The 22,444-nt window shown below is 42.7% G+C and overlaps 1 protein-coding gene across 2 annotated transcripts in view; it reads right to left on the reverse strand.

Moving 5' to 3' along the window:
- WWP1 (WW domain containing E3 ubiquitin protein ligase 1) overlaps positions 1-21,982 on the reverse strand; it is a 47,219-nt gene extending 25,237 nt beyond the window's left edge. Inside the window, exons 1-4 of one of the 2 annotated variants that reach the window (XM_083517234.1) lie at positions 21,423-21,982; positions 8,979-9,069; positions 2,677-2,818; positions 801-925 (exon numbers count right to left, since the gene is read on the reverse strand). In XM_083517234.1, coding sequence (XP_083373360.1) covers positions 801-925; positions 2,677-2,818; positions 8,979-9,048 — 337 coding nt within the window. In that variant the 5' untranslated portion in view covers positions 9,049-9,069; positions 21,423-21,982. The remainder of the gene's footprint in view (positions 1-800; positions 926-2,676; positions 2,819-8,978; positions 9,070-21,422) is intronic. The other variant, XM_083517235.1, reaches the window with a different exon arrangement.
- Positions 21,983-22,444: the final 462 nt, after the last annotated feature.

Genomic DNA, 22,444 nt, shown 5'->3' on the forward strand with positions numbered 1-22,444 from the left:
AAATAATTCTAAAGTTCTTGGGTTTTGTTTTGGGGGTTTTTTTTTACCTTTTTCAATTTCTCTCTCATTAGTTTCTATAGGAGAGAAACTGACTTCATCAACTCCAAGGCTAACATAGTTTTCTTCCTGTTGTGGGGGTGTGCTAGAGGTATAGGGGGGCATCCTTGGAGCCTATAGATCAAATACCTCCCTCAATCCAGCCCAGCATGCCCTTATTTCTCTCTTGCTCATGGTGCGCCAGCCAAGGAGAAATGGCAGGAGTTCACTGTTGAGGGGGGTTGTACTCAGTGCTTTCTTTCTTAAAAAATGTTTAGGGGAACTCTCATTTTCCTACTCATATTGAAATACTGCCCCTTAATGAGGCCAAACTTAGACTCACAAAAAGTTTAGGGGTATGGGTTCCCCTGCATCCCCCCAGAAAAAAGCACTGGCTGTACTATAAATGGGAAATCTCTGAAAATGTGGTTGGAGACAGCTTGTTAACATGGGGCTCCTGCTCATGCAAGATGCATTAGCCTCATAAAATGAACCTTCACAGATTTGCTCATACACATTCCAATTTGTTTTATGGGTTATGTTTTATCAATCATAACATTCCTACAGTCACCAGCACGGTCAGTTTATGTGGGGTGGGAGAAATTATGCAAGATCAAGTAAGCCTTAAGCCTTTATATATAGCTACAATATATGTAACAATTGGAACATCATCTGCAGTTAAACATATATATTACAAAAACCAAGACACATTTTCGTATAAAGATTTTGTTAATTAATGAAATTTAAATAAATCGGAAACTTACATCTTCTATCATGCATTTCCAAAGCTTGTCTAAGGTCTACAGTGGCTTTTCCTAACAAAGCATCAGCTTTTAAAGTATGATGGCTCCAAACTTTAAATTCCAAAGTGGTCTGCGGAGTCACATTCCTATAAACAACAAACAAGTTTCAATTCCTTTTTCATCATGGCACACTACAGTCTGTCAGTTTCATCATATTCAACATACAAAACAACAGCTAGGCCTAAATAGAGTTTAGACATAAATCTGCATTATGAAGTTAAACAGCTGTGTTTAATAACAGTCAAATTTGTCAATGTTGAATTTCTTTTTCCCCCCCGCCCCCCGTCGCCCACTGAAAAATGCAAGTACACTGCTCTGAAGACCTCTCCCCAGCCTAGGCACCCAAGTCTAGTTAAGTTCCAGATATATGCAAGAGTCAGGATATTACACAGTACAGCAGTTACACATTTTGTTATGGCACAGCTTGCATCAGGTTGGAATCCCATAGTAGAAAACACAGGTGGCAGAAACATGCAGCATCCCAGCTTCTAGTTATGCTTAGTTTGCACCTAGAGGGAATCATGTGAATAAAATTGCCAGTTTGAAGAGAATATTTAGAAGGGCCAAGTGCTTGTGAAACAGTCAAACCACTTATTTCCCAGACCAGAATCCTGAAAGCAAGTCCACTTTTTTACAAGCAAAAGCATGGATAGAAGTCTACTGAGTCCTGTATTTACAGAAAGGAAAGGACAGAAAAAACCCTGAATGAGCCTGCATTTATTGTGCCTGGGTAACCCAGCCAGATAGGCAGGGTATAAATAGTAACACTGTAGTAGTAGTATAAATAATAAATTTGTTGTTGTTTAAATAATAAAGTTGTTGTTGTTAAGTGTGTTAAAATACATTAACATAAAAGTAATTACAAAAAAACATTTGAAACTCAAATAAAAATGAATACAATAAAACAAACAGAAAAGAAATTAGAAACATAATGGGAAGGAAGATAAAGTTGTTCTTTAACAAGTTGTAGATGTTTATACTTAGGCATTGATGTCATAAATCATCAATTTCATACTGATTTGGGCTACATAGCCTCACCTAATCTTTCCTGAAACCACACATTTTGTTACCTATAGATTATTCTTGGCTCTCTATGTAGCCACTGTGAACTGAAGGAATATAGCCAATGTTCTCTGACCACCATCATTCATTGCATAGCTAGTTATTCCATACTGGGTGGGCAGGGGTGTCAAAAAATGGAAGCCCTCCTTATCCATAAGTTCTTTCCCCTGTTAATGTTTCAGTTCTGATATGAACATCGAACATACTTATCAGAGTGAAGGATCTCATATTTTTGTGTGTACACAGATCTTTCGAGAAGAGCAAGAGACGTGGAGCAGTCCCAAACACTACACCTGCTGGTGCTGAATAATATAGTATTTTATATTATTTACCAGTATTTCATATTATAGCACTTAGGTTTATTTTTATTAAGAGGTACAGGTAACTTACATCTTACATGGAGATTACATTTCTGGCCATCGTGTGCAAAAGCAAAATTGAGGAAAACCCATGATATGGCAGCTTGTACTCATGCACTCTCCCTGCAGCTTCACATCCCATCTACCTTCCTCAATCTTTTTCTAGCTGCCTCATGGAAAGGAAAATGGGGACACAGAGGGGTTGTTGCTGCCCACTGGCCCATCTTTTGGCCTGTCCCACCCACTTTATATTTAATTAATTATTTCCTGGCCAAGTGTGCCAAGCGAGATAAGTATAAGATGCAAGTAACCTCCATAAAAATCTTGTAAAATAATAAATGCATCTCAGCAAATCATTATCCCACAGAAAGGAAGTTGTTCACAATAATAAAAGTTATGAAGAAATATCTACTTACACAGTCAACTGTTCATCCCATTTTGGATTTGAGGAACTGTTAGATTTAGACGTTTTCTTAACTTCACTATCAGCTACTAGTTCTGTATAGATGGCAGTTCCACCAAACCAGTTCTTTTTTCTTTTCAGTTTGGCACTAGAAACTAACAAAAACATTGCTTATAACCTCTGGAAAACATTTCATATTGTAAAATGACAAACATATCTATTCAATAATAAATTGAAAAAACAATGTTTGCTTTCTCAGTTTCTACTGAAAAATGTAGCAGTTCAACTCAATGTGTACTCAATGTCAAGTGAAGAGGCATGGCCATACAGCTCAACCCCCAATAGGTCACTGCAACAGTCCAAATACCACCTCTAAAAAAAGATGAAAGAATAACACTAAAAGTATCTGTATTACACTACTTTTCCATTCTTCTCAAACAAATCAAACATCCTCTGGTCTCAGAAAAGGCAGAAGGATAGCAGAACTCTTTTAGGCACCAGGAAAAAACAACAAGATAGGGATGGTACTAAGTGTGCCTTCCTGGGACAGCCTTCCATAAACAGGAAAGGAAGGCCTACCATCTTCTGCACCTCCCTCAGAGGGGACACACAGAGAGAAGGACCTTCAACCTAATGTTCAAGTACCCTATTTCTGGCAGTTAAAAAAAAAATCAAACAGAACACATTTCATCTTTCATCTTAGGGCAAAAACACTGACAGGGGCAAGAGGGGATGGTGTGGAATAGAAAAAAGTGCAGATATTTTAAGTGTATGGCTATAGGGGAATACTACTTCCGGCTCTCAGGAGCTTTGGTTTAATATTCAGCATAACTCATTTACAATGTCAATATATATACCTATGATATGCAGTGTTTAGGCATACTCTCATTTTGACTCAAGAAAATCACCATTTTATAGTTCAAATCATGGGAAATAAATACAGTAAATGCACAAAAGTACAAAGATTCACAAAATGTTTAGGGTTATGCATACCCCTGTGTATCTCGGCGGGAGGGGGGCACTGATGATATGTATACAAACAAACAGGAAAGGGCCACTGTATCCTTCAGAGGCACTGTATAACTCGGCATTTTAAAAATTATGGGTCAGTAAACTATTATGAATCCAATACCCACATGGGCCATTTCAGTACTAACATAACAGGGATTACATGTAGTATTTGATTCCTCCAGACCTATTTTTGAGCATGACACCATCAACTGGGCATCACTGTGTCAAAACTGATCGTAAACTTAAATACACTTCTAGACTAAACAATAGATTATGCTGTTCCGTTTCAAAGTAAACTCCAGCTAAGATCTACTTAAGTTATACATGAGATGCTCATGTTCTTAAGGAAATAAAGTTCACCTCCCTCTTGTTTCTCAGTGGCCCTGTGTTGCTTCTTTTCTGTCACCACTCTCTATCTGAAGAGTTTGTTACTAGGGAGTGACTGACAAACTATTATTTGTACTTGCCATGCAAACCAGGATTAAAACACAGACTGTGATCCTGGTTTGCAGAGCAAGCACAAATTACAGTTTGCCAGTTTTGATATAAACAAACTTTGGTTTGCCAAAAAACAGGAAGTGACTAAGTATTTTGAGCACATAAGGGAAGGAAGGAATACACATATCCAAGGCTCCTTCTAGGCTTGTTCTCATAGTGCCAAACCATGTTGAATTGTATACTATGTAGTGAGCTATTTTTGTTTTTTAGGAAAATAGAAAAACTGAATGAAAACCTTAGTTTTGAAATCATATGCCATTTAAGAAAGTCTTTTTTTAAAAAAAAAAGTTTCTTTCATTCTTTCCCTAGATGAATTTCTGTGATAATTCAATATTTCCTATCCACTCAATACTTCATCCTTTGCCCAAGGTGAGCAGAATATGGAATAAGTGAATGAACAGATGAAAAACACATTAAACTAAAAGAAATACAAACTACCCTATATTTCATATAATTTATTATTCAGGTGACAGAAAAGATAAATGGAGGAAATGGCAATGAATTGAAATAGATAACAAAGTTTGCCAGTCTTCCACACCAGAAAATGTGAAGACCATTGTTATTCACATAAAGCCTTAAGCAAACAATATTCACTCTACAGTGTGCTTAAATTGCTTTGCCTTCTTCAGTCTTGACTGCAACAGTCAAGCAAAGTGCAGAAACATAACAGCACTGTTTGTGAAGAACCAATCTACATACAATAATAAAATATACCATGGATGTTATCTAGAGAAGCAAGCTAATAGGTGTTGCGGGCTCATATTTTTTTTAAAAAATGGCTGCATTCATAACATTAGTACTGTGTTGATTTAGCATAGATTAAGAGGCAGGTGCATGATATCTATAGTATATTTATATTCACCCCTGTACTTCGGTAAAGTACCACCCACATGTATAAGATGCCCCCTATTTTGGGGGATTCATATTTAAGAAAATGTGGGAGATGGCACAGAGTTGTTGAGCTTTTTTGTGGAGGATTGCCCAGAGTTGTTGTGCTTTTTTGGGGGGGGGGGGGGATTACGTAGCTTTGTTGGGGGGGGTTGCCGAAAATCCACACGCGTCCCAAAATCTGCCTCACGTCCCATCGCCGGAACAAACTGCCAATCGCCCACCCAATTGCCACAGCGTCAGCCAATCAACACCAGCCATTGATGCAGCAACCAATAACACGCCTAACAGTCACTAACAGCCATGGCAGCAACCAATCAAACGTCCACCCTATGCACTATCCATGTATAAGATGGTCCCCACTTTTTTGCATAATTTTTAAAGAAAACAAACTAGTCTTATACACAGAAAAGTACGGTATTACAAACTATTAGGAACACACCTCTCATTTCCCCTTTTTCACAATGTATAACTTGACACTGCTACTTATATGTATTGTTCATTATCTATTATATTTTAGTATGTATTATATATTTCTTATTATTATGAATTGTATTTATATAATTTTTATTTTTTGTATTGGGTGGATATTATGGATTTACATTATCTTGTTTATTATGTTGCAAACTGCACTGTAGCATTTTGACGAAGGGTAGTATATACATTTCCTAAATAACAACAGTTTACTGGACAGCAGTAGTTCTAGTCTATTGGAGTTAAATACAGCAGGATTACACTACTGGTGAACCCTGAAAGCAACTATAATCTCAGCCACTGTTCTGTATCAAATTAGATTGCTTTTTAAAATGGAAGATTTCAAATGCAGGGTCATTCAGCAGAAATTGGCAGGGAGGAAGAAGGATTGTTGGACATACCTTGTTACATCATTTGTGAACTTCAATGACATGGAGTTTGTTACCAGTCAAAGGCTCAAAGGAGTGAAAGGTATTTGGCCCCAAGCCAACTGGGCCTTTCAGAAGTTGCTGTGTTCTTGGCTTCTCAGGAGACCAAAGAGCTAAATAAATGTAGGCTGACATTGCCAGGTAAAATGACATCTCAGATTGTTACTGTTTCAGAGTTTTAAAGTACTAATTTTTGCTTTGCAAGAATTACTTATTGAATTTGAGGCTCGAAAAGATAACTTAAAGCATTTGTGTCTATTGAGATAATACAGTGGTACCCCGCAAGACGAACGCCTTGCGAGACGAAAAACTCGCAAAACGAAAGGTTTTTTCGTTTTCGAGTTGCCTCGCAAGACGAATTTCCCTATGGGCTTGCTTCGCAAAACGAAGCTTGCCCCGCAAGCTCCGGGGACACTGTCCCTGGACCTCTTTTGAAGCAAGGGGCGGGGGGGAGAAGCGATCTTCTCCCTGCAGCCCCAGGTCCGGGGACAGCGGGAAGCGCTTCCCACTGCCCGCGGACCTCTTTTGAAGCAAGGGGCTGCGGGGAGATCGCTTCTCCCCGCCGCCCCTTGCTTCAAAAGAGGTCGGGGACAGTGGGAAGCGCAGCGCTTCTTCCCCGCTGTCCCCGGACCTCTTTTGAAGTAAGGGGCGGCGGGGAGAAGCGATCTTCTCCCTGCAGCCCCAGGTCCGGGGACAGTGGGAAGCGCTTCCCGCTGTCCCCGGACCTCTTTTGAAGCAAGGGGCTGCGGGGAAGATCGCTTCTCCCCACCGCCCCTTGCTTCAAAAGAGGTCCGGGGACAGCGGGAAGCGCAGCGCTTCTTCCCCGCTGTCCCCGGACCTCTTTTGAAGCAAGGGGCGGCAGGGAGAAGTGATCTTCTCCCCGCAGCCCCAGGTCCGGGGACAGCGGGAAGTGCAGCGCGTCTTCCCCGCTGTCCCCAGACCTCTTTTGAAGCAAGGGGCGGCGGGGAGAAGCTATCTTCTCCCCGCAGCCCCTTGCTTCAAAAGAGGGGACAGAGCGGCGCTTCCCCTCTGTCCCCATTTTAAAAGCAGTCCGGGATAGCAGGGAAGCGCTTCCCGCTATCGCGGACGGCTTTTGAAGGCAGGTGGGGGGGAGCAAAGACTTTCGCCCCCCCGCCCGCCTTCAGAAGAGGTCCTAGACCTCTTCTGAAGGCGGGCGGGGGGCAAAAGTCTTTGTCCCCCCTGCCTGCCTTCCCAGGGGCTTTTACATCGCCCCGGACAGCGGAGAAGTCCTCCGCTGTCCCGGGCGATTTTAAAATGCCGCCCGCCAGCATTTTAAGATTGCCCCGGACAGCGGAGAAGTCCTCCACTGTCCCGGGGTTTTTTAAAATGCTGGGGGTGGGAAGAAAAGCCCTTGTTCCCCTCCCCCCTAAGCCTTCAGAAGAGGTCGGGGGACAGACTGTCCCCGGACCTGGTCTGAAGGCGGTTTCCATAGGAACGCATTAATTGATTTTCAATGCATTCCTATGGGAAACCGTGCATCGCAAGACGAAAAACTCGCAAGAAGAAAAAACTTGCGGAACGAATTAATTTCGTCTTGCGAGGCACCACTGTATATGTGAAGTTCTCTGATTATTCTAAAATGCTATACAAATATTTGCCATTTTTCAGCTAAATAAGCTCTCAAATTAATATACAAAAGTAATACAGAGTTCACTTATTACACTTACATTAATTAAGAGATCTATCTTCCAGTAACCTCAGGTTTAAAGGATGACCACTGAACCATCCAAACAAGCTATACTTTCCTGGTTTCCCAGGAAGATTGTAAGACTCATGAGATATCTGCAGTTTCTTCAGCAGGAACGGGTATAGCTAATAGCCAGCTATTAAACATTGTACTATTGCTGTAATTTTATGATTTCAATATAAACAGACAACAGTACTGGATAAAAAATTGCTTCACTCCTATACACAAGATATTTGTGTTTATGGCAGTGGCAATCCACCCCACAATTTACAGACAAGCTCTCTCTATAGTACTGCAAGAGGAAAACAGTTGGGATCCATTTTACTGAAAATTCAAAACTAGCATGCTCAGTGGAAAATAGCAGTGTCCGTAAGCCACAACATAAATGGATTGACAAAAAAACAAAGATTGCTCCATCTGCCATTTCTGCAATGCACACTCATCAAGCTTTTACAGAATCAATTCTGTCCTTTCTAAGAAAGATAGTTTTTAATTATTTTAGACCACACAGGTAATTAATATAAAATGACTTTGCTTGTTTCCGTTAGGTTTTCCAAATGTATAATAAGTTTGTGATTTATAGTTCTATATGTTCGTTGTAATCAATGGCTAAACAATCAAATGTATACTAATGGTTAACCCTATTCAATGTGTGCCACTTCCTAGTAGTCAAAATGACACCATCCACAAACAAGAGGGAGGCATCAGCAGACTTGGAAGAACCTGAAGGCTTGCAGAAGTGCAAAAAATAAAGGGAGCAGCCCACAAAAACAGGACTAAGCAGGCTCAGTGGACATGTAATGCTGGCTGATCATTTGGGGGTTGGGATGAGACACAAAACTAGAAAGGATAGAGAAATGGAATGGCAAGAAATCTGAACGGGAGCACTCCACTGTACTGTTAGTTACACTAATATCCATAAGTGTAACAAGGAAGTCTGTTCTTAGAACCCAGAAGACAATTAATGGAAAAAACCAACATCCTTGTTTAGGATTACAAGACTGAAAATCTGTATGTATAACACAACAGAACCACTAAAGGGAGCCATACAATTTTTTTGACCCACCCCTCTCAGTGGGAGAGGAACAGAGACACAAAGAAAAACTATGGCAATACACTTCACTGTGCATACACAAATTATACCTTCCATTTAAAGAGACAGAGAAAACTAGAAGGACTGGATCAGCACTGACTGGTCACCTTGAAGCAATTTCTGCTCACCAAAGGTGAATAATGGCAAATTACAAGTTTGTGCTAACAAGAGGGCATTTAAAGGATCAGGTTTATGATTTGCAAATTTTTACTTACTAGTTACTTGCATTTGCAGTCTTCCATGATAGTTATTACTGCTTCCAGATCTTGGAGAGGCTGCAGCCATGTCAGAGGCTACAACTTCAGCCTATTAAAAAAGAAAGAAAGAAAGAAATCTTTGACTACATGCACCAGCCACCAGTTTCAGTGGCACTGACCACTTTAATATATACTAGACACTTTTTAAATAAAAAGCAACATTTTACTTTAAATTTAGTCAGTCTTTCAAATCTGTCCAAAAATGTACAAATTGTCAAAAAGTGTATCAACTCATCTGCCCACATATATCCATGTCACAAATTATTAATACAAATATATACCCTTGTTTTACAGTAAATCTCACCACATTTTCAAGAGTTCCTCCTATATCCCCCCATGCCATGCTTCTGAATTTTCCAGGAGCATCTGACAGTCTAATACTGAAAACTGACACAAGAGCCAAACACTTGCACAACCCCACACTACATAAAACTATCAGGAACAGTTTTCAGCAGGCCTGTAGTGCCCCTTAGGTTCTACACATAGTACTTTTGATTCCAGATACAGTGGTGCCTCGCAAGACGAAATTAATTCGTTCTGCGAGTTTTTTCGTCTTGCGAAGCATGGTTTCCCTGGGTATTAACGGTTTTAAGAAAAGGGAAACAAACTTGCAAGACGTTTTCGTCTTGCGAAGCAAGCCCATAGGGAAATTCGTCTTGCGAAGCAACTCAAAAAATGAAAAACTCTTTCGTCTTGCCAGTTTTTCGTCTTGCGAGGCATTCGTCTTGCGAGGTACCACTGTACTATGTTCAATTCAGGTAATTTTGGTATGTTGAGGACTGCAGAAAACACACATAACAGAATATGAGAAGACTAAGGAACAACTGTACCCCCCCCCAAAAAAAGAAATTAGTACAAGGATGTGCTAAATGCCACAGCACAATGCTGTATAAACACAGCAGTGATATAACTGGTATGATTAAACAAATGGCCAGTTCACATGCTTATCAGAAGAGATGCTCCAAAATGTGGCCAAGTATAAATATCTACATCTACATTGTAACATGTATACATTCTGCACAAAGTCTTCCCCATTTCTGAAAGAAAATTTCATGCAGATCCTTTATAAATATATCACCACAGACACAAACAAGATTTTGTGAATCTAGCTTTCCCAAACATCTAATTTTTGGTGATAACCATGAGAGCAAATCTTTCTAATAACTGAGTATCAAGAATGATGGGTTTTAGAGAGCCCTATAAAGTTCTACACTGTCTACCACCAAAGAAATTTTAAAACAAAGCAAAACCTGTGGGGCCAGGCCAGACAAGAAACTGCAGTTACCCCATCCCAACCATTTGCAATTGCAGTTGGTTTATCTAATTATAACCAACCACTTCAGAAATCACCCCACCCCTCCATCCAAATCAGCCTTAGGGTTTGTTTGTTTGTTTTTAACTAGAATATCTGAGCAATTAAGCACAGTTGCTTAACAGACCTATTTCAACTTCACCCTCCCAATATTTTCCAAAATTCACCTGGTGGCTGGTTTCCCAAGACTGTTCACTAGCCTGCTCTCTGCCCTTGACCTTCTCCAGTTGCTGGGCCATATTCTATAAAAAGACTATACTAAATCTATGCTTGACAATCTATCCCAATTAAAAATAGTGAGGATTTACCATCTTTCTATAACCACATGCATCTGTCCCTAAATGAAATTAAAAGCAGACAAATAGTAATGTTTGGGGCACTTATGTCTAGTTACTAGAATTATACAGAAAGGCTTTGGCAATGAAGAGTGGGCAAGAAATGTTTTAAATAAATACAGAATTAAATTTAATTACAAAACACAGAAACAAAGGTAAATAGTATGGTAAATTAATGGTTTAAAGATTACCTAAAATGTATGGGTACCTAAATAATAGAGCAACACAGTGAATCAAGGAAAAATAAACAGTTGGCACTCATAAATGCAAAAGAGGAAGATGTTCAGTTTGATCATGAAAAAGGTATCAAAAGTGATGATGATGATGATGATGATGATGATGTAGAGTTAGGACTGAGTAGTAAGGTGGACAAGTTTTCTAATGATACTAAATTGTTCAGGGTTATTAAAGCAAAGAAGAGATTGCGAAGAGCTCCAAAGATACCTCTCCAAACTGACTGAATTGCAAGTTTAATGCTTTATGTAACACACGCATGTTGGAGCAAAAAATAATAATTTCACATACATACTCTGACAGGTCTGAGAGGTCATGACAGACCAGGTCTGACAGGTCATGATGGACCAGAAACAAGACCTTATGGTCACAGTAGACAGTTTGATGAAGAGGTAGACCCAGTGTGCAGAAGCAGTGAAAAGGTCAAATTCCATGCTAGGGATCATTAGGAAAGGAATTGAAAATAAAACTGCTGATATCATAATGCAGTTATACAAATCTATGGTGCAACTGCATCTGTAATACTGTATACAGTTTTGGCTTCCACACCTAAAAAGAATATTGTAGAGATGAGGAAAGTTAAGAAAAGCACCAACCAGAATGATCAAGGGAGTGGAACAACTCCCCTATGAAGCAAGGTTGAAGCATTTGGGACTTTTTATTTTTGGAAAAGGTGAGTAAGAGGTGACATAATATAAGTTCATTAAGTTATGCATGGCATGGAGAAATTGAAAAGAAATTAGTTTTTTCTCCCTCACTCATAATGTGTGAATTCTCACTAGAATTTGTGAACATCCAATGAAGCTCAATGTTGGAAGATACAGAACAGATAAAGGGAATTACTTATTCACGTAGAGCACAGTTAAACTATGGAACTCACTCCCACAGGAGGCAGTGATGGTTTTAAAAGACAAGTTCATGGAGGAGAGGACTATCAATGGTTACTCGCCATGATGACGATACTCTGACTCCATAGTTGGAAGCAGTAATGTTTCTGAAAGAGAACAGGTTGCTGTAGATGGGCCAGCAAGTTCTTATGTTCTTGGTTGTCAGATGAACCCCTGGGATAGCTCAGTCAGTAGAGCATGAGCCTCTTAATCTCAGGGTTTTGGGTTCAAGCTCCATGTTGGGTGAAAGATTTCTGCTTGCTTTAAATGATTTGCATTTAAATGCATCTTAAAATGATTTACACAACTTTTTATTTTGTCTAGAATGTCATCTCTCGTCACCACTATCAGCCTCAGTTCATCATACTCCCTCCCTGTAAGAGTTAGTTCAGGCACTAGGGCAGAGGTCCTCAAACTTTTTAAACAGGGGGCCGGTTCACTGTCCCTCAGACACTGCTGGGGGCCAGACTATAGTTTGAAAAAAATATGAACGAATTCCTATGCACACTGCACAGATTTTATTTGTAGTGCACAAAAAACAGGAAAAACAATACAATGTTTAAAATGAAGAACAATTTTAATCAACATAAACTTTTCAACTGCGCCGAAACTGAAGTTGTTTAAAGAAAGAATGAGATGTCTGGAATCCAGGACGCTTTTGAAAAGTGGGTTTGGAAAACTCAGGAACCCAGATTCCCTGCAAATCAACTACAATTAAAGTGTGTGTGTGTGTGTGTGTGTGTGTGTGTGTGTGTTGGGGGTTGTAATAAAAGGGTACACTTTTTGCCAATTTGTTCACTGAAGATTTCCCCCCAACTCTCCCACTATGACCGTCGCCACACGCCCCCAGCCTCACACAAGCAACTACTTGAGAAAGAATGAGAGAGAACGGGGGACAAATCTTTCTCCTGTACACAAATCCCCATTCCCCAATTCTTTCTTTGGTGATACAAGCGCCTCCTGAGCTCTAGGAGGCTGACATGCAAGTTTGAGGTCGGGGAGAGAGGAGGCGGCAAGTAAAGCCCCGGGGGTGTCCAAGGACACCAGTTGCTGGCTGAAAGCTCTTAGCAAAACCTCAGAGAGAAGAGAGAGAAAAGTGACAGCTCCCCTGGAAAAGTCTTGGTAGAGTGAGAAAGAGTTGTGAAATATAATAAAATTAAACCCCGAACTCTCCAGAACTGACGACAAAGAAGGCTTCTATTTCCCCCACCCCACAGAAAGTGACCCAAAGGCAGTCCCCCACGGCTACAACAAGGCAGCAGCAGTAGCGGCAGCAGCAGCTAGAAGCAGCCAGAGGAGTGGCCAGCCCTATGCGGCGGTGGCCAGGGACTGGAGCTGTGGGCGGGCCACCATGCTGGACAAAGGCACGTGGGCTCTGGAGAGGAGAGGGCACCCCTGGCCACACGGCCTGGCGGAGGACGGCGAGGGCACCTTGCCACATGCGGTAAGGCTCCCCATAGTAGCCAAGTCCCCAGCGGCTCCGCTGTGGAGAAGAAACTTTAGGTGCTTCGGAGGTGGCCCCCAGGAAAAGCAGGAGCAGCCTGGCAGGGCGGAGCTGGAGCCCTGCCTTCGCTTCCGCCTCTCCAAGCACGCACATGCCTCCCTCCAGGTGGGGGAACCTGGCAGGTGCATCTCGTGCTAGGCAGGCCTGTGTCCGCCACCCAAGCAGGGGGGGGCCTTCCATGGAGCCACCCCTGCTGCCGCTGCCACCGTTTCTCCCCTCAAAGCCTCCCTTACTAGGCCAAGCCTGGGTCAGACAGATCTCCACGTTGAGGTCGATGCACATCCGGACTTCCCTGTTCTTCTGCTTCAGCTTGGCCTCCAAGCAGGACAGTTTCTGCTCCAGCGAGGACAACACCATCTTCCCCTCCTTCCCCAGAGCCGCTGACAATGCTGCCACCGCGCAGCTAGAATACACAAACACCGTAGTGCGCACGCGCCAAAAGAACCAACCAGGCCACCATATTATCCTCCTCCCACCGCAAAGGCTCAGTTCCACCTTTGCCCGCTGTGCTTGTTTTGCCTCACAGCTTTTCCTCGCTTTCCGCATGCGCAAGGGCACTAAAGTGCTGCCCAAGCTTAGTATCAACACGGCCATGCCTTCAGTAATATTTTGGACATTCTCCTTGCCAGTACTCATGCATCTCAGGCGGGCCGGGTTTAGGAGGCTGGTGGACCGGATTCGGGCTGTAGCCCTTAGTTTGAAGACCCCTGCACTAGGACCTACCCTTTATCTTCCACTGACAGATGCAAAGAAGTAATTCAGCTTCTCTAGAATCTCCTTATCCTTCTTTAGTACACATTTGACTCCCTATTCATCCAAGGGCACAACAGTTCCCCTATACTTCAGTTACTAAAGTATTTATATAGCTTTTTGTTGTTGGTCTTCAGGTTTTTAGCAATGTGCTGCTCAAATTCTTTTTTAGCATCCCTTACTGTCTTGATTATGGGACGTGGGTGGCGCTGTGGGTTAAACCAGAGAGCCTAGGACTTGCCAATCAGAAGGTTGGTGGTTCGGATCCCTGCAACGGGGTGAGCTCCCGTTGCTCGGTCCCTGCTCCTGCCAACCTAGAAGTTTGAAAGCACGTCCAAGGGCAAGTAGATAAACAGGTACCGCTCCAGCGGGAAGGTAAACGGCGTTTCTGTGCACTGCTCTGGTTCGCCAGAAGCGGCTTAGTCATGCTGGCCACATGACCCGGAAGCTGTACACCGGCTCCCTCAGCCAATAAAGCGAGATGAGCGCCACAACCCCAGAGTCGGTCACGACTGGACCTGATGGTCAGGGGTCCCTTTACCTTTATCTTACTGTCTTGATTGCATTTGTTTTGCCAAGGATTGTGTTCCACTTTGTTTTCTTCATGTTCTGAAGTCTTTTGGACAAGACTTCAAATTTTTGAAGGAAGCCTTCTGGCCTCTAATAGGGCTTTTGACTCTGCTCATTAACCACGCTACTATCCTCTTGGCCCTTATAGTATGTTTATATAGCAGTTGAGCTTCTACTGTTGTGTTTTTTAACAACTCCCAAGCATTCTTTGGCTTTCAATTTCCTTTTTATCAATCCCTTCATTTTGGGGAAGTTTCCTGTTTTGAAGTAAAATGTGATTGTGTTATATTTTTCTTGGCAATTGGCCATGTACATGTATATCTAATTAAACAGCACTATGGTCACCAGTCTCAATTGGTTCGACAACACTTACATCTCACACTAGATCCTGGACACCACTCAAGGTTAAATCCAGGGTCACCACCACTCTGATCAACTGCATGACCAACTGTTCTAGGGCAGAGTGATTTAGTGTACAGGCAGCCCCCTGTTTATGTGGGGTTACATTCCAAGGCACCATGCACAACAGTTAAATCACATATAACTGAAACCCACTGAAAAAGTCTGCAAACACCCCGCTCCAGCTCACCATTTTAGTGATGTTTCAGTAATGTCTTTATGATATTTCTGGATTTGGCGAAATATGCTGTTATGCACATTTAGAATTTGCATAAACAGGGGGCTGCCTCTATATAGAAATTTTACCTCTTGGTCATGACTGGAACACATATAGAGCCAGTCTATGTATGGGTAATTGATGTCACTCATCACTACAACATCTGAATCCTTAGGATGCTTCCTTGATTTTATTCTTCATCTCAAGATATCCTGAAGCATTTTGATCAGGGCAGTGATAGTATGTTTTGTACTAAATTAATAAGTGGCCCAGTATCACCAACCACAAGAGTCCTGTGGAAGGGCCTGCCCCTTCAGGGATTTCTAGCTTGCTAGTCTTAATGTCCTCTTTGATGTCCAGAGTGACACCACCTCCAGTATGTCATTCCCTGTCCTTTTTATACAGTTTGTATTCAGCCAGAGATAGCCATGTCCCACTGGTGCTATGTCTTGTCCACTTAAATTTTCATCAGCTTTCTCAGCTTCATCCCAGGATGGAGGAACAGTTCCAAATAGGACCCTCCTCAGCTCAATCCTATGCATGTTTACTCAAAGTAATACCAATTTAATTCAATGGTCCTTCCCTCTAGGTAAGTGTGTACAGAACTACATCCAAGCAATATCACAATTGTTTTTTGAGCCATTCCAAGGTGTTTGCTACTAACACAGTCAGCAGTATATCTAAATCATCTTTCTCAACATATTACTTTAGATAGGCTAGTAATATTTTCTTTGGATCACAATGATCTGTTATCCTGTGATTTTTTTAAAACCAAGATTACTCTCCAGAATTTTTGAATAACCAAACATAACCAAATAAATTCATGAGTTAAATTCAAGCTAATTATGAGTTATGAAATTGACTTGTTTAACTATCCTTGTGTGTTTTAAGCCATGAACCCTGTTTTATATGCAACACTAAGCCATTGAAAGCACAACTGAACAGAGCAGAAGTCTTCCTCCTAGCCGTACCACAGGAGAAGGAAGGTGGAGCATGTGAGCCCTATACTTCACGCGATCTTTTGGAGGCTCATCCACAGAGCCATTATTACATGTGAATCAGGCAGCTAACCAATTCAAATTTAAGGAGCAGAAGCGGTGGAATGGAGTGGCATTGCTTACCTGACTTCCTAACACAAAGGAGCAGGAAGGTGGGTATGATGTGGGTGCAGCAGCAGAGTTAATTTGCCTCACCTTCACGTTGCCCACTGCCTCATCCCTCCTGTTGGTTCTCAGAAGCAACCTCCACACTGAAAAGCCAGGTAAGCTAAACTGTCCCACTCCACCAGCTGCTACTAGTTAAGAATAGTGGAGTTTAACTTGCAAGGTTTTGTTTTAACCAATTTATTTTAACATAAATTCTTAATAAATGACTTTTAAAACCCAAGTATATCAAACATTGATTTTTATCCACCATGCTATAAGATGAACTCACAGGACACACCACGTTATCTTACTCAGTTTCCACTGCCCCATTACACCTAAACAGCAATAACATGAGGACTCAACTTAACCACTAACTCAGGGATGGATGGTACCTTTTCCAGGCAGAGGGCCTCACTCCCTTCTGGGCAAGCTTCTGGGGGCCACATGCAAAAGTGAGAAGAGCCGTGAACATTTCACCTTTGTATGATAGGATTATTTCCATGCACATTTACATACCCCTCTCTATTCTCTATCCAGGCAAGAAAGAGTCATTATCAGAGGCAAAGGACACATTTCAGCAAGGCAAAAACACTCAAATATAAAGCAATATGGTAAACCAATACCAGTGAAAGGTGTGGTGTGGGGAGAGGGGTTGTGGCCTGCAAAAAGTCTGGAAGGCAATGTTTGGCCTGAGCCTGAGGTTGCCTAGCCCTGTTCTAACTGTCCCCAACCTGTGTACACACTCAGCTCTTTTTCATTTTTTAAACAGAAACTCAAAGATTAACACTTTAACCACTTTATTTAGAGGATCATCTTAAGCACCAAGTTTATGCTGATACTCAAGTGAAGAAAGGGGCTACAAATCCCACTGGTCTGAGCATACTTAAATCTCTTTTATTTAAATCAATGTGACTTACAATCTGCTCCTATGCATGCTATGGAAGTAAATCAAATTATGCTTAATACTCCAAAGTATGCATAATACTGCAATCTTAGGTGCTTAACTTTGGCTAGACCATGCCTAAAAGGAATATTACATAAGTTACACACATTGTAGAACATGGCTAGAGAAACCTCTGAGCCATTTTGGCTAAGCCATGCTTACCTGCCAAGTCACATGATGTCCTATATGTCAGGTGTGAGCTGATAAAAAAGGTAGATGGGCCAAAATGAGTTTTAAAGCCCCATCAATCATCTGCACACCTGGCATTTGAAGCATACCTGCCTTTTCAAAGTGTCATGTCACCCAATGTCATTGTGAAGTCAGGTGATCGGCAGAGGACAGCCCCATCCACCCGTTGAATTAGGCCTGGGGAGCAGGGTTAGAAGACATAAGGATTCAGATCCAGTTCCCTATTGCAGAACATTGGTCTTCAGTTCCTTGTGTTGTAACCCAAAAGTAATCATGCCACCACCATTTATTTTTAGGGCTTAGCTTTAATAGAAAAAGCAGATATGAAGAGACCAAATGTAAAGGAACTCCATTATGTGGAAGAAGGCATTGTGACAGCTACAGCATGTTTCTACTTTATCTTTTAGTGTGTATACTTTCCCAACAAATCAATGCTATACATTAAAAATCCAAAATTTAAAGTAGCAGTAAAACCAATTAACACGAAAATAACAGCAATAGATAAAATCCTAAAATCATCCAAAAGCTGACCAAATTACAACAAAAACAAAAAACAACCCAGGGTTTCCTTGAAGATCAGCAGAAATGGAGCCATATGAATTCCCTCAGAGATGGCATTTCAGAAATATGGGGTTTGTACTCAACAACCTGACCATTTTTATCAGTGGACCACAGAGAAGGTCCTCGGATGTCAATCTCAGGTTTCTAGCAGGTACTTATTAATGTAGGCAGTCCTTCTGACAGTCTAGACCCAAAGTCTTTACTATTTTAAACACCATCACCTTAAATTGGGCCCAGAAGTGAACAGGCAGGTAGTGTAACTGGCGCTGTAATAAGATAAGAACGCTTGACTCCTAGAAGTGTTCTTGCTACCACATACGTGGTGCAGTAATTGAAACTACTGTATCATCTTTAAGAGAAGCTCCATGCAGAGTGCATTCAAGTAATCCAACCTGAATGTAACCAACACAAATGACACTGAGGCAAGATCTGCCTCCTCTGGATAAGACAAAACAGCTCAAACTAGTTAAAACACATGGGCCACCAATGTTACATGTGCCTCCACAGATAGCACCAAGTCCAGGAGCACTCCCAAAATGTTCACTTGGCCCCTTAGGGGGAATACAATGCCAACTGGATGTGCAGTTTCCCCCAACTCACAGCGCTTTTGTCTTGTTGTTTAACCTCATCTACCCAAACACTGCCCCCAGGTATCTGTTCAGGGTTTCCTTAGGATAAGAATGTGGAAAAGAGAGATGGAGCTGCATGACCTCACTAGTAGTTTCACGTATGTTAAAAAGTATGGGAAATAAAAAAGGACTGTGAAGAATGCCAAAGGACAATAGGTAGAACATAAGTCCTCCAGCACCATCTTCTGAACTGTAACCCCCATGCAGGAACAGTGTCCTCAAGTGACATTTGAGACAGACAGCTATGGTCAATGATATAAAAAGCCACTGAGAGGTCCAGAACCAAGGAGATTGTGCTCCCCCCATGCCCATTCTCTAGCACAAGTCATTCACACATGCATTTTCTGTCCTGAACCCAGACATGTAATCCCTGACCCAAATACTCTATTCTTTCATCCCAACAGAGTTGCTTCCTTTTTATTTACTCCTTAATTTTCCTGGGTGTTTAAAGAAGCATTTTCCTGATCTTTTCATGTAGCTCCTGAGCAAGTGGAAAGGGAGTATTTTACTTGAGAAAAAAATGATTGATGTTCTCCCCCACCTCTTCTTTCTGATTATATGGTTTGGAGAGATTAAGTTTTCCCCCCAGCTGCTTAAGGAAAAAATAGTAAGCTTCTGCCAAACTTATGCATGGGTGGGGGGCATACTAAAGTTGGAGAGAAATAAGTATTCAGATCAGTGCTGTATTAGTTTGTTGTATGTTTTTAAAACCTCTATATATTTGAGATCAACCAATCAAATCCAATGAGGCTTACTTCTGGGAAGAACAGGCTTGCAAATTTTAACATTAGTGAAAATTGAAGCATGGTGGTCTTTATTTTGGATCACTCAATCTGGAATGCTTTTGTCTCTAGCATTTCCAAAGGAATGTTGCAGGAAATAAAAAGGTTTCCCATCCTGTGTTAAATCATGGTTTAGAAAGACATGCACAAAAAGAAGCAAACCTTGGGCTCCCACTCCCCTTCTTCCATTTTCTCCTCCTACACAGATGGAATAGAAAGACTATGGAAACTTATTTCCTGTTTCCTATAAACATGACTTCTTATTTTGCCTGAACTGGAAATAGTTATTCTTATTTAAACTGACTTATTTAGCACTGTTGGTGTTAAACTATGATCTACCATTTAGACAAAATGTAAAGTTATAGTTAAAAGAAACTAAAAGTAAAAGCTTCCAAAATTCTCCTGGCCATGTGGGTGAAAATAGGGGAGCACTCATTGTGGCTCTTGTGTTGAGGAAAAACTTTGTTTAGTGTGATGTCTAAATATGTCCTAGAAAGTCCAAATAAAATGATTCCATATTGCAGGTTGGGGTTAAAGATGGGTGCTGAATCTGATGAAAACTACTGCTGTAGAACACCTGCATGTCAAAAAAGCAACATCTGAACATGTACAGTATTTTGGTCTCAAGCCATGGTCTAATGCACATAGTGCAGCAACTGCACTAAAAACCTGTCTGAGTATAGCTGGCGTCTCATGAATACCCTGGAAACCCTTGAGTTCGTAACAGAAAAACAGGATATGATATATTTGATTCATACTAGAAACTTAATAATAAAATACTCAACAGTGCACATTCAGCCATGTAGATTTACAAACACACAGTACTTGAGCACTAATTGTAATAACTTGTAGAGTTGTTAACATTTTGGGAGAGTTCAGCTGCATAAGACTTAGAGCAGACACTGTCACATCACCTCAACACTGAAGTATTGTAAGCCTCTATTATGCAGGACCTTCCTTGTTCTGATCAAGTTTCTGAAGAGTCCCATTACCGTCCTATTGCATAACACTATCTTTTTTATTATTAGCATTCGTTAAGGCTACATCATATGCCCACTTACTTGGAAGCAAGTCACATCAGATTCAGTGCGACTTAACTTTCAACCGAGCATACAACAGAATCCAGCTGCAAACAATATTATTTCAGATACATGGTGGAATACGCGGTATTCTGGTAGGAAGGTACGATCAACCGTCGCAGGCCTTCCATTCCCTTTGCAGCAATAGAGAAAAGCAATGTTGTGCAGTATTTTGGGCAAAAAGAGGGAGGGCGGGGGAGAGAGAGAATGACAGGCTGCAGAGTCACAGTAGGTCATCCCAAAGTGAGAGTGCCTCTTCCTTCTTCCTCTACCCCCTTTCCAAGAACGAAGGTAAACAGCAATCAAAATGTAACTAATATTCTCCTCCCCCTTTGGATCGAGAGGCAGGGGGCCGCCCTGGCGGGACTGCTTCCCAGGGCGCTGACGGCTCTGCCAATCCACTCAGCGCTGCTAACAGGGTTCAAGGCTCAAGCTGGCCCATCTCCCACGGCCTGCCTTACCCCGCCCCTGCCGCCAGTTAAAGATCCACGAAATGAATAAACAAGGTGACACCAGGGCAAGAGTGGCAAAAGGGTTGGAAGGGGGAGGCAGGCGAAGCAAGAAGACACGGGGCACCCTTCGCCCTCCACTCCCCGAACCAGCAGGAGGGCCCAGCAGAGAGAGAGAAGGGGTGGGTGAGTGGGTGCGGGGGGGGGGAGAGACTCGCAGTTTCGCACCCTTTCCTCCCACCCCCTCCCCCAAAGGGGGCGAGAAATGCAGGGCCCCCACGACGCTTCTCTCCCTCAGGAGTCTCCGTCAGGCCACCGCCGCCAGGAACCGACCGAGAAGAGCTGGCGTTGGCTGCGCAGCCTGTTTATTTGTCAGTCAGTCCAGTCAAGCTGGCTGCTTTTCGGTGCCTGCCTTACCGTGGCTCTGAGCCCAGCTGCGTTGTGGTGCCGCCGCCGCCGCCGCCTCGCTGTGGCGGAGGGTTGTCCTTCCCCCTCCACGCCAGCCGCCGACGCCTCAGCCCTCGGCACCGCTCCCAAACGCCGCTGCCACTAACGCCGCTGCCGCCACAGCGCAACAAAATGATGCCATCTCACAGCAGCGGCATTGGAGGCTCTCCTCCTCCTGGCTCACAGAAAAAAGAGACACACAGAGAGAGAGAGGCAGAGATGGCGCGCGCGCGCCCCGTCTCCCGCCTGCCACTGGCGGCGCGCGCCCCAACCGTCGAGGTGGAGAGGAAAGGAGGGAGGGAGGGAGGGAGGAGGAGGAGGATCCGGCGCGAGGCAACCCAAACGCGACTGAAGCGGCGAAAGGAGAAGGGGGCGGGGCGGGGCCGCCCTGCGCACGCGCACACATGGCGCTTCCAAGCCCTACTACGCAAAAGGAGCTGAGGAGATGGAACTTGTCGGAGCAAAGAGCAGCAGTTTGATTTACGGTAGTACCGCTCTCCGCCGGCGAGCGGAGGTCCCGGGCTGAACCACTGGCTGAGAAAAGTAAGGGGGTGGGAACTGAGGAAGAATGTCATCAAAGTGGCGCGCCGTTTGGCCCGGGCTGAACCAAGTGTGAGAGAAAACGAGACGGGTGGGAGGGGGAGTATTATACCGAATTAACTGGAAAAGCTGGCCGAGTGGGGGCGTTTTTAGAGTTGCTCAAGAGGACACGACTGAGTTTTTATTTAAAAATAAAAACAAAAACAAAATATTACTATATGCAGTTTTGTGCATATATATAAGCTTCTAGGGCTCGATAGGAAGAGCTGAGCCTGTTCAACAAGCCTCTCTGTGCCATGAATGGAGTAACCTGAGCAGGTTTGTGGCTTGTCAGCCGATGAGGCAAAACTGATGGACGGTTGAAGGTTGCAACCCCAAGGCCAGCCCAAGACATTTCAGCACCTGAGGCGAGCCACAAAATGGTGCCACCTCCTCCCTACTAAGGAAAAGGG

This window comes from Podarcis liolepis, assembly GCF_965112155.1.
Source record: "Podarcis liolepis genome assembly, chromosome: 8".
Taxonomy (NCBI): domain Eukaryota; kingdom Metazoa; phylum Chordata; class Lepidosauria; order Squamata; family Lacertidae; genus Podarcis; species Podarcis liolepis.